The 12,321-nt window shown below is 45.8% G+C and overlaps 1 protein-coding gene across 3 annotated transcripts in view; it reads left to right on the top strand.

Annotated features, from left to right (window-relative positions):
* The window catches only part of LOC115394040 (disco-interacting protein 2 homolog C-like), a 44,273-nt gene that overhangs the window by 12,085 nt on the left and 19,867 nt on the right, over window positions 1–12,321 (top strand). The window contains exons 2-13 of one of the 3 annotated variants that reach the window (XM_030099164.1): window positions 2,320–2,391; window positions 3,055–3,159; window positions 3,419–3,544; window positions 5,777–6,040; window positions 7,072–7,194; window positions 7,319–7,465; window positions 7,934–8,053; window positions 8,138–8,335; window positions 9,007–9,098; window positions 10,144–10,254; window positions 11,063–11,186; window positions 11,962–12,071. In XM_030099164.1, the coding sequence (XP_029955024.1) occupies window positions 2,320–2,391; window positions 3,055–3,159; window positions 3,419–3,544; window positions 5,777–6,040; window positions 7,072–7,194; window positions 7,319–7,465; window positions 7,934–8,053; window positions 8,138–8,335; window positions 9,007–9,098; window positions 10,144–10,254; window positions 11,063–11,186; window positions 11,962–12,071 (1,592 nt within the window). Of the gene's footprint in view, window positions 1–2,319; window positions 2,392–3,054; window positions 3,160–3,418; window positions 3,545–5,755; window positions 6,041–7,071; window positions 7,195–7,318; window positions 7,466–7,933; window positions 8,054–8,137; window positions 8,336–9,006; window positions 9,099–10,143; window positions 10,255–11,062; window positions 11,187–11,961; window positions 12,072–12,321 lie in introns of all 3 variants that reach the window. The other 2 variants (XM_030099163.1, XM_030099165.1) reach the window with 2 other exon arrangements.

Below are 12,321 nucleotides of genomic sequence, written 5' to 3'. Positions count from 1 at the left end.
TGCAAACACTGTTTTCATGTTGTTTTTACTGCTTGTGAGTTTATCTGCAGCAGCGGTCCTGCTGCCCTCGTTACCTGGGAAACCGTCTGTATCTTCGTTTGGGCGTTGGAACACTTGGCACCTCCGTCATTTGAAAGTAAAGCGTCTTATGGATCAAGTGAAGCATTCCAGAGACGTAAGATCGTGGACGTCTGGTTTCATGACGTCAAGTGAAAATGCAAAAGTTTCATAGCGATTTGGGGGTGTGTTTACAGTCAAGTGATCATATCCCAGACATTCTGACTCCAACTCTTGAAACTTGTAAAATGTAGCTTTTCTGCTGCTGTGCATGCGCATGGCTGGAGTGAGTAGTTCTGCACGTGCTCGGTTGATGGAATGGCCGCCTCCGGAGGGGCGTGACTCCCAGTCGTCTGTAATACTGCTCATATGAAGGTCGTGTGCTGCTCACTGTTGTTTATGTAAATAGTTTATTGTTCTCCGTGTGCATGTGCTTAATTACAAAAACTGGTAACAGTCCCAACTCACACTTTTGCATGCTAACTAAATTGCTTTCGTGGTTTCTGATGTTTCTTTGTCAACGGAAATCGTTTTCCACATGCTGCAGTGAAAACTGGAAACTTTACTGAGACAAAAATGCAAAAACAAAGCATTTTCTCTTGAAATGTTGTCACGTAAACAGGGCCTGAGGAAACCACTCATTGCTTTTTGAGACGTGAGGCGCCGCTGCTCTCTTGTTGCATTGGAGTTTGGAAATCCGAGCTGCTTTTTAGCTTGTTGAATAGCAACTAATAGTCATGAAAGCCCCGCCTCCTTTTGGTCAGGATCCTGAGTGACTCTTTTTAATGTTCCATATTCTCTTTCAACTCTGGATTATGTAGTTTGTTTGAATTCTTCTGTGTAGATTCATCTTTTTGGAGACGTTTAACTTGTATTGTCACTTAAATTGAGTCATAATGAAGAGTTTCCACATCTAGTGGTCTCATATCTTATAATAACTTGCATGTGTAATCAAACATAACAAAAGATGCAGTCCAGAAATTATGGTAACTTGAAAGCAGCATTGCTCGGAGGTAAATGAATATCTGTTTCATTTTTTCCCGTATTTTCGTTGGTTTTAAGCAGAACAGGAGTTTGAGGCTCCTCTCTGTGGCGGTGAGTGAAACGTCTCTTTGGCAACCGAACAGCAACCGATGATTAGCGAACTGGTTTGAGTCAGCTTAGCAGCATTTAATTGGGGCGAGAAGAGGACGTCTGAGCTCCCATCAGGCCCGGCGCTCGGACCACAGCGTGCTGTGACTGATGGATGGCGTGGCTGGAGGCGGAAGTCAGCTTCTCCACGCTGATCTCTGTCTGCTGTTGTTTCAGTCCCTGTGTTCGAATCAAGGTTTTATGTTGTTAGAAGTGGGATATCTGTGCTGCCATTTGTTTTTAAAACTTCACTGCTACTTTGCAAAAGCTGCTTCAGGTGGTTCGGGAGCTTGTTGGTTGCTTTTGCTCGCTGGTTCAACCGTGATTTAAAGAGCTGCTTTCTTTCTGTCACTGTTAAAAAATAATGATCTGGAAGATGTTGGGTTTTTGTAGAAAATGGTGTCATCTGTAAAGAAGAGGTGGGAAATTAAAGGAGCCGCGTGATGAACTACGACTGCTGTTTAGAGCCGAATCATCAGTTACATCCTGTTCTACAAATAATGAGCTTTTTTTAGTAAGTGGTATGTTGTTGAGTTTTTTTTTTTTTTTTTTGTTTTTTGTTTTTTGTGAAAGTACACCCTCAAACAGGATCCCACCACTCACAGTATCTTTTCTTTCCTGGAATCCCGTTGCCCTCTCGCCGGTCAGAGGTGACCGGAGGGCTGCATGTGGCCGACCGGCGCCCGGGTCCGCTCTGACGTCTCGTGCAAACAGTTGAAAACACAACTAACGCGGCGGCGGCGAACAGCAGTCAACGCACCGACAGTCCGACCTTGAAGCGCTCGTAGGAAACATCTGTCTCGGCTCCGGCGTCGTCCCACATTTTCTCCTCGTTTTCACTCTCTTTTTCCTCCATTATTCATCCCATTATTCATTTTGTGTTGTTTTATTTATGTTTTACATTCTTATCTTTAATTAACACTCCGACGCGGATATTAAAAGACTGGGAGAGACATGAAGAGGCTGGGCGACACAAGGCCGCGATCTATCTTAAAGAGAGAGAGAGGAAAAAAAAAAAACAAACTTTTCTCGTAAATGAGATTTATGAATAAATTAAGCAAATAGAATAGATCCGCCCAGACGGCCGTCACTGGCTCTCTCACTCTCTTATCTATCTCTATTTGTTCACAGGGGACATCACTCAGAAGGGTTATGAGAAGAAGAGGTCCAAGCTGATCAGGGCATATGTGCCACATGCTGGAGGTAATTTAGCAGCCTCTGACCCCCCGTCCACACACCCCGAGTCAGCTCAGTTACTCCCGCAGCACTTCCGGAGCATCGACCGGGCGTCGTAGCCGATACGGCGGCAGCGATACTGTGCTCCACGCCATCGATTCGGCGCTCAGCCGCCACCGCCGCCATTAGCGAATGTAGGTTAGGGCTCCCCAGAGCTCAGCTTGGGCCTGCTCCTCTGTATCTGAGCGCGTTACAGCCACTGCCTATACACACACGCACACACATACACACATATACGCACACACTCACACGGCCCGACAGGCCTCCTTGCTGCAAACATCCATCACACAATCCGGTTTATCCTCATCGTTTATCACAGGCTTTAGCAGTAATGGGTCACAGGATGCTGAGAGATGCTCTGTCGGATAGAGGAGATACAGTTTCCACATTTTTTATGATTTTATTTTCTCTTACTTTCCTGTTATTTTGTGTTATTAAACCAGAAAAATCTGATTTTTCTGCCGAATCCAATCATCTCCATGTTTGTGTTCCCTTCTCCTGGCGCTACATCTACGGCTTCTGTCAAACGCATCCGTGCATATGTTTGTGTGTATGTGTGTGTGTGTGTGTTTGTGTATATATGTGTGCGTGTGTGTGTGCGTCCGCCTGCTTGTCTGTTGGCCTCTTTAGGTATGGAGGGGCCGATGTCCCACAGGGCCCCGCTCGGCCCGCCCTCCGCGGCCCGTTTCCACCGGCGGAGGACGTCCGGCACCAGAGACGAGCGCTACCGATCAGGTGACCGCACGCACACACACACACACACACACACACACACACACACAGAGGAAACAGTAATCAGTTATTCAATCTGTAACCAACTCAGTTCCATCACGAAACTTTAGTGAAAGAAAGTTGACAGTTTTGGGTTCAGGGAGATAAATCTCCAGCTTTAAAGGTGAAACACAGAAACTCTGGAAATGGAAACTCTGCAACACTTTCTCTAACTCTCTCTGTTTTGTCCTTTGTCTCTCGCCTCCGTCCCTGCGGTCCTCAGACGTCCACACCGAGGCGGTGCAGGCCGTGTTGGCGCGGCATGTTGAGCGGAAGGTGGCGGTGCCCATGCCCTCCAAAAGACGCTCCCTGGTGGTGCAGACCTCCATGGACGCGTACACGCCTCCAGGTGACGACACACACACCTTCACGCTCCGCGTTTCACTCACACTCCGGAGATTAGCCTTCAAAAAAGACAGTTTCCAATAACTTTGCTGTAACTGCAGCTAAAAAGTGCTTCAGATGGGAAAAACACACACACACACACACACACACACACACACACACACACACACACACTCGGTGGTTATCGCATCTGAGCCGGGTAGCACTAAGCCTAAAATGTGACCTTAGGGGAGTCCGCCTGTGCCCAGACAGGATTATATGGCCGTGCCAAGTCTGTCTGACAGAAAACTGCTCATCTCACCAAAAAAAAAAAAAAAAACTGCACATTTTGCACATTTCTGAGGCCTGCAAACCCACTGACTGACTTACAGGGAAAATCAGTCACACACAGCTCAGAAACACTGGATCTGCGCAGGTTTTCTGCATTATTTTTTAATGCAGTCTGAAAAAGAAATCACAGCAGCGTGGCTGAAACGGGAACGCAGCCTTGACCTTTAGCTCAAATCTCAGCCTGTCAGATTGAACATAATCAGAGTTGATGGCATAATTTTGGATGCTGATTGAATTTTAATGAAAGGAAATGTAATAAGTTTTCTCGCCTGTAATTTGCCTTTTGACCTTTGAGAAAAACCTGCCGTCTCACCGAGTCCTTCTGACGCCGGCGTCGCTCCTGAAATGGAAGCTTTCCCTCCGCGCCCGCGTTGGCCACGCCATGCCCCGACCCTCCCTGTTTCACATGATTAACTCTTTCAAAGGGGCTAAATTCAGTCTCTTCTGCAAAGTGCAGCCCGAAGCCAGCTCTAACCAAATTGCTTCTTGTTTCTGTTACTACGTGAGCTGACTAATTATTGACATTTGGGTCTGCGGAGCTCCGGCTTGCTTGTTGCCTCGTGCCTCTCAAAGGTCGTGAAACTTCAGCGCAGAGAAAAAGGCTGAGTCACGCTCTTGGGGGCTCTCTTTGAAATATTGTGTTACAGACTTCAATTGAAGTGAAAACCTCACATCTGTTTGTCATAATCAGATGTGGAGCCTGGCTCGTATTGAACCTCTGAGGAGGGATCGTGCATGAGCACTAACATGAGCCTGTTGTCAAAGCAAAATGAGTTACAGAGCTGTGTGTGTGTGTGTGTGTGTGCGTATAGAAACACGTATGTACTTATGGTTATGCTTTTCTTGTTTTTCATTAGAGATTCGGGCGTAACTCGTGACTTGTTTTGCTCAAGCTCCGTCCTCTCTGGTGTCTAAATTGATGTTATGAAAGTCTTAAAGCATCGGTGTCAAACTCATTTTGCTTCAGGGGCCGCATGCAGGCCAGTAAATAATAAGATTATAATATATAGATAACTAGAAATCTAAGTATCTGTCTTTGTTTTAATGTAATAACGTATTGATATATCATTAGGAAGCTCTCATTAAATGGAGGGTTGAGCGGAAAACTGTCATTGTACAAGTAACAAAGTGAGATACATACGCCTGTTGCAACCTTCCTGAATGGAAACACCCACACGAGCTCTCAGAGGAAGGATTTGGGAACAGGAGGCAGAAATCTCTTCACGTTCAGCCACACCAGCCTTAATGAGGTCCAACAGTGAAGTGTGTGACGGTCTGCCTCACAGTCGGATTCCCACTTCATCCCCGAGGCGCCGATCAAACTGGGAAGAGTCTGTTTTTTTTCCCTCAAGCAGAGCCAGAGCTACTCGCTGCCTTTAGTCCCGTGTGAATGCGAAACTTTTCCGAAATTAAAACGCAAAAAAATTACGCACTTTTACCTGAAATGTTGCGTAACCCTACTTAAGCTCCTCTGATTATGTGCTGAGAATTGAAAAGGCTCAATATTTATAAACAAGAGAAGCTCCATCACAAGAGATTAAAACGCCACAAATTCACAAAATTAGACAAATGTTATTTCAATTTTTTTTGTCCTAAAAAAAGATTTAAAAAAGAAGGGTTGAGGCGGCAAACTGCTCCTCTTCAGAAAGGCTGCTGTTGGAAACGGCGCAAGTGATAGGAATGTAAATTAGGGACGAGAGAAAGAGCACTGTTGTTTGGAAGCACACACTCATTAACACAATCTCCTCCAGTGTTTCTCCTGCTAATTTGTGTTCATTATTTTTCATATTAAGCTTGAGAACAATGTTCTTCTCTCTGCAAACAAACTGTGTTGTCCTCTTTTGCTCGGCGTTGACAAATAACGGCGGCCACTGACTCTCACCAGGCCTGTCCCCCCTGTGCTCAGACTCCTCGTCGGGCTCGGAGGAGGAGGCGGGGCCGGGCGACGACATGTCGGGCATGGAGCACTGGATGAGCCGCCCCTCGCAGCTAGGCCCCGCCCACCTGGGCTCCACCTCCTCCTCGTCCTCGTCCACGCAGAGCGGCGGCAGCGGGAACGCCGGGCGGCTGGCCGACTCCCTGGCGCACACGCACCTCTCGCACCTGGCGCACACACACCTGGCACACACACACCTGGGCCAGTCGCACCACCTGTCGCAGTCGCACCACGGTGAGTCGGCGGAGGGCGGAGTGGATCGATCCGCCGATCACCTGAGGGATTCTAAAGGAAAAAAACACATCTTTATTCTCACTGGAGCCGCAGTTTAGTGGCAAAGTTTGAAAACACATTGAAGTTCGTCCTCTTTTAAGTCTGATATTTGATTCAAAACTAAATGTTTGAATGAAATTTTTCAATTTTAGTTCTCAGTTTCTTTTTTCCCCAATATAAAATGGATATTTTTAAAAAATCTTCATCTCTTTGGTGAGAATTTATATGTAAAGAAACTGCATTCGGGTTAGAAAGAAGATTATTACAGTTACAGACTTGCAGAAAAGTTTCAACAGTAATTTGTTCTTAATTTTTAAGATAAATAAAGAATATCTACACCCGACATATTTATTTTTAAATATATAAGCATCATTTTTGCTCAAACTATTGTATTATTCTCCTGTAGTGTGACAGATTTATTATTTTATTAGATACTTTTCTTGTTTTCTTTCTTAAAAATATAATAAATACCAGCCACTGTAAAGCTTATTTTTAAAGAAAAAGTATGTTTCTAAGATTGAATGTAATCTTGGAAATCAAACAAAGAGTTGATTAAGTCAGAATTTCACTCATTCATAGTAATTATGATTTATTCAACATTATAATAATATATAAAATATCCAGCTAAGCAGCGGTTTAAGGTCCGTCCAAAAGAAAAGGTTCTGTTTATGAAATATCAACAGAATATAATTCATGTTAAAATTTCAAGAACAAATGGTTCCAGAGGCTCTCTGTAGCAAACTACAATGATCGCAGTCATACCAGAAGTGTTATTAAGTCTGATTTTAGGGTATAATGGAGAAATGAGTCATGAACATGAGGATTCATCCCACACAGAGAAGAACTGAGGTGTTGTCAATACTGATTCTCTCCTGTTCATTATGTTGTTTTCAGTATTTATTTATTTTCTTTCATAATTCAGACATTGACAGTCATGATTACTCGCTGCGTTCATCCTGCCGCGTCTCATCGCCGTCTCCCGGTGCCTCCAGGTATCGGACACCTCTCTCTGAAGAGGAAGGGAGCTCTGAGCGTGGCGGAGAACGGCGGATCTCTGCGGCGGTCCTGCGAGTTCGGCTCCGACATGCTGTGGCCTCCTCCGCTGGAGTCAGACGGTGGGTCCAAGTCCAGAAATGATCCTTGAAAAAGCAGATTTCATGTTATATTAAAAAAAAAAAAGCAAAAACTGTTTGACCTTCACTGTGACCCCTGACCCCTGACTCTCCTCCTCCTCCTCAGAGAACCACTCGGCGCCTCCGGACGTGACGGGATACTCGTCGGACTCGTCCCACTCGCACACGGAGCGCCACCACATGGCCAACATGGGCACCATCGCCAGGAACACTCAGAAGTACGGCAACGCGGAGCGCATGGAGACGGGCGACGGTAAGAGCCGGGCCGCCGCCGCCGCCGCCGCCAGAGACAGACGGAGTGAAAATAGCAACTCTTTAATCAGAAAGTGAGCTGAAATTGGACCAGCGCCTCGGAGAGCCGGCCAATTACACCGTGTTGTGTTGATGTCAGTCCCCCGGATGCACCGAATCCTCTTTTTATGGCTCAAAGTTCGCTGACTGAGCAGCTTTTTCTGAATATTTCACACTGTTAGAGACCGAGAAATGAGACATATTCTCCAAAATAACACCGTTTCTGCACCATTTATAAAATGGAGTAGGTTGAATTATTCAGGCCACTATGAGGAAAAAAAGAACCGAGGACAAAAAGTCTTTATTTTTAACTATTTATGTGAATTATTGAAAATCAATCCTCAGCGTAGAGAAAGGAAATCTGTTTCTGAAGTGAAGTCCATCTGTAACTGCTGAAGCTCTGACCGGCTGTTGGGTTGTCTTCTCTCAGGCGTCCCCGTCAGCAGCCGCGTGTCGGCGAAGATCCAGCAGCTGGTGAACACGCTGAAGCAGCCGCGCAGACCCCCGCTACGAGAGTTCTTCGTGGACGACTTCGACGAGCTCCTCGAGGGTGAGAGGCCCGCCTCTCGATCGATCGCAAAGAGCCGAACCTTTTCTTTTCCGCCGATGTTAATGCGTCGGTTCGTTAATCCAGTCCAGCAGCCGGATCCCAACCAGCCGCGGCCGGAGGGGGCGGAGATGATGCCGGTGCGGGGGGAGGCGCTGGGCGTGGTCACCAACTGGCCACCGTCGCTGGAGGCGGCGCTCCAGCGCTGGGGAACCATCTCCCCCAAAGCGCCCTGCCTCACCAGCCTGGACACAGCGGGGAAGCCCCTCTACGTGCTCACATACGGTACCGAAACGCACCGATCCCACCTGTTCTACGTACAGTTACGCCCCCGACTCCTGAAACCAGGATCTGTACATCCTGTAAACCCAGATTTGATTCAGATTATAACGTTACAAAAGAAGACATAGAAAAACAAAAGTTTGGGTTAAAACGTCCACATGTTTCCCTGAGTGAGCCCTGCAAAGGATTCTGGGTGATCTTTCATCAGATGAAGCATTAACGTGCTGTGTAAATATGTAAACCATCCGATGTGCTGTCAGCAGTTTGTTGCAGACGGCAGGTTTTCCTCAGCGGTTCTGAATGACGGCGGAGACGCCAGAAGCCTGCGTGTTTTCAATGAGCCCTGAGTGCAGGAATCTAATCCCCGCTCCTTGGTTTTATTCCTCCGCTCTCCCCTGCACCTGTCCACCAACTGTGCATTAGACGGCGCTTGCTTTTAAGTATAATCCATCTACTCTCCAGACGTCGATCGCTGCCTCTCCTGACGGCTGAAAAACCCTTAAATGTCACCACTTTAGACAGTTTTTCTTTTCCCTTTTATCGACTTCATGTCCTTGAAATAGAAATCCCAAGAACACACACACACACACACACACTCGGTTTTGCCCTCAGTGTTAGCTCAGCCTCTCTCTCTCACACATACACCCTGGTATCCTGTGTCCCGCTCCCTGCAGGGAAGCTGTGGTCTCGCAGCATCAAGCTTGCCTACAACATCCTCCACAAACTGGGCAGCAAGCAGGAGCCCATGGTGCGACCGGGCGATCGGGTGAGTCACCCTCCCACACGCATCGCGCCGCATCTTTTCACCGTCTTTATTTTAGCTCCTTTCACTCCGGCTGCTTTGTTTGTGTGGGCTTGCGGTCTGTGATGATTCAGCAATGCACGGCTTTCATTTATCAGATGTAAAAACTACATGTTTGTGTCGATTTTCGTGTAAGTCAGAATTTGAGTCACATGAATAAACTTTGTGATATAAAATTAGCATATTTGACAAAATTCTCACAACTGTTTTGCACCAAATATTCAGCAGAATGTGAAGAAATCTATTAATTTTGAAAGAACCGATGATGCTATCCAGTGTCCAGTGTTGCAGTACCAGTTTGCACCACCAGATGGTGTATTGAGTCTAATAACTGACTGAAGCTACCACTCAAGGCTCGCTTCATATCGTACTTAACTTGAAAGTCATGTTGCACCACAGAAATGTCCAAAAATATACAGAAACTATAATGAAGTGAATTTACTCTTTGAAACAGGACAGTTTATTTTGATTATTTATTTAAATCGTTGAAGTTTAATGTATTTTTGACCAGTGTTTGCAGGATTTTAATGACACAACATATATTCTTTTATATTTATCTATTAAACTTTAGTGTCATTACACTAACTTCTCTGCTAAACTAAGAAATATTAAGTTACTGTTTTGCTTTTTGGTTAATAGTAGAGAAAAATGCCAAGACAGGACAATGTTCAAACTGATTCAGGCTGTAATATTCAGTCAAAAGGCTCAGTGTTAGCAGGCGTTCTGGAGATGTGAAGAGTCGCGCGTCTCGTCTGGACAGCCAGCATGTGGTTGCATCAGCAGTACAGAGATGTAAAGTGCTTCAGCTGCAGTAAATAAATGCCGCAGCACCTCAAATCACAATCTGAAACCAGTGTTTTCTTTTCTCCGGCTGGTGAGTCAGCGCCTTTCTGCTGACTCATTCCAGATCACTCGGCTAAACAAACAAAAGAAATATATTAAATAAAAAAAAAAACCAACAACTTAGTGTGGATTTTTGAATGTCGGATCTTCTGTCTCTGCTCTTCAGGTGGCGCTGGTGTTCCCTAACAATGACCCGGTGGCCTTCATGGTGGCCTTCTACGGCTGTCTGCTGGCCGAGGTGGTGCCCGTCCCCATCGAGGTGCCGCTCAGCCGCAAGGTACCCGCTCCACGCCTCCCGCAAGCGCAGCGGCGATTTTTCTTTCATTTTCCTTGAAAATTGCTTTTCATCCGTGTATTTTTAACACATCTGGGACATTTGGAGCCACCAGTTTAACCTCAAAACTGCACTTTGGAAAGCGTTTTCTCTTTATTGCACTGACTCAAATAAGAGCCGAGATCTGGAAATGAACGGGTGATTGCCGCATGATTAGATCCCTCCAACTGCGAGGGGAAAAACTGTAAATCTAAAAACAGGCAGCGAGGGTTTCAGATTGCACCTTGAGATTTTATGTACATATATATTTTATGTGTTCTTTGGCCGATCTGTCCTGACAAGAGATGAACCGGGTTTGAATGCGAGCGACGCTGCTGCTCTGAAGCTCTCGTGACGTCACAAAGGATTTGTAGGGAAGCATGAAAACACGGGAGTCCTGCGAGTCTCCGAAGGTTTGGAGGTTGGCGCTGCAGCGGTAATCCGTGTTGTTGTTGTTGTTGGAGCGGCCTCTCTGTGGACCCTCGTGCAGACGCAGCTGCTTTCCCGGCACGGTCACACCGCGATCGCTCTCTGCAGCAGAAAGTGCCTTTCGCCGCACGCCGGTCGCCTGCCTTGAACCCCCTTCCCCCCCTCCTCCTCCTCCTCCTCCTCCTCCTCCTCCTCCTCCTGCTCTGCATCCCTGCTGCAGGATTTTCCATAAAATTTGAGTTTGAGCTGTGTGCAGCAGCCGCCGCCAGCGAGCGTCACCAGATCCGCGAGCAGCTCAGACGTGCATTTAAATTCTCCCTGCCAAAAATCTCTCTTTCTCCAGGACGCCGGCAGCCAGCAGATCGGCTTTCTGCTGGGCAGCTGCGGCGTTACCGTGGCGCTGACCAGCGATGCCTGCCACAAGGGTCTTCCCAAGAGCGCAACAGGAGAGATCCCGCAGTTCAAAGGTGAGCGGGAGCGTCATCCGTCATGGGCTGATGTGGGGGGAAGGGCTGCCAGCAGACAGAGGACGGTTTTTATTCAAAATGACGGCGCCCAGACTTTCTTTGCAGCAGAAATGCTAAAGAAATATGCAGCTTTGGTTGTTTTGGTGTCTGAAATGTGAAGAAACTTTTAAAATTATTCAATGTCTGCTTTGAAATCTATTATCTTACTAAATTATTTTTCTTTTAAACTTAAAGTATTGAATTTTTTGCACAAATGTTTACGTTTAAGGTATTTTTTGATTTAAAAGTACATAAAATATTGCATGAGCTCAGAGTTGAAAGTTTATGGACCGCTGTTTTGGAAAGATCAAGTGAGAGCAACAAGTTTTAAAAATCCTGTTTAAAGCCTGATTAACTAAAACAGCAGTCCATACACACATAATTAGCAGCTTTGTTTCTATCAACCTTCACAACCATTTCAAAGAAATCCTGTACTTTAACATGTTGTTTGGGCAAATATCTTCAAATACATAAATATGGATTCATTTAGCAGCTTCCTGCCTATTTCTATTTTCGCTGAAATAAAGGAATTCTCTCACTTCTGTCTGTGAATGTGAAATAATTTTTGAATTTGAAGTGTTTAAGCTCTGATGCAGGTGAACATTTTCCGTTTTGGATTCGAGGAATCAGGACCGATTGAGTGTAACTGTGGTTTCCTCGCAGTGTTTGGTTGTGAAGTGTAGAATATCTGCAGGTCTGAGCGCCGTCACGTCTCCTCCGCCTCGTCTCTCTGCAGGTTGGCCCAAGCTGCTGTGGTTTGTCACCGAGTCCAAACACCTCTCCAAGCCTCCCAGAGACTGGTTCCCCCACATCAAAGACGCCAACAACGACACGGCGTACATCGAGGTGAGCAACACGCACACACACACACAGATTTTTAAAGCAGTTATAACTCAAATTTTCAAATTTCAAAAATTTCAAAATCGACCTTTTTGTCAAATTCGAGTGATTAAAATTTCCACTTGTTTAAATTCAAAGGCTGTAACGTGACCTAGAGAGACAAAAATCCACAAAGATTCAAAGAGTTATCTAATTTAAAAACTCACTACCGGCACAACGCTGGGTTATAAATCTGATTCCAGTCTTTTGATTTTCT

The sequence above is a fragment of the Salarias fasciatus genome, chromosome 9 (genome assembly GCF_902148845.1).
Source record: "Salarias fasciatus chromosome 9, fSalaFa1.1, whole genome shotgun sequence".
NCBI classification, from domain to species: Eukaryota; Metazoa; Chordata; class Actinopteri; order Blenniiformes; family Blenniidae; genus Salarias; species Salarias fasciatus.
Note: the sequence above shows the minus strand (reverse complement) of the source record. Positions and strands in the feature narration are given on the sequence as shown.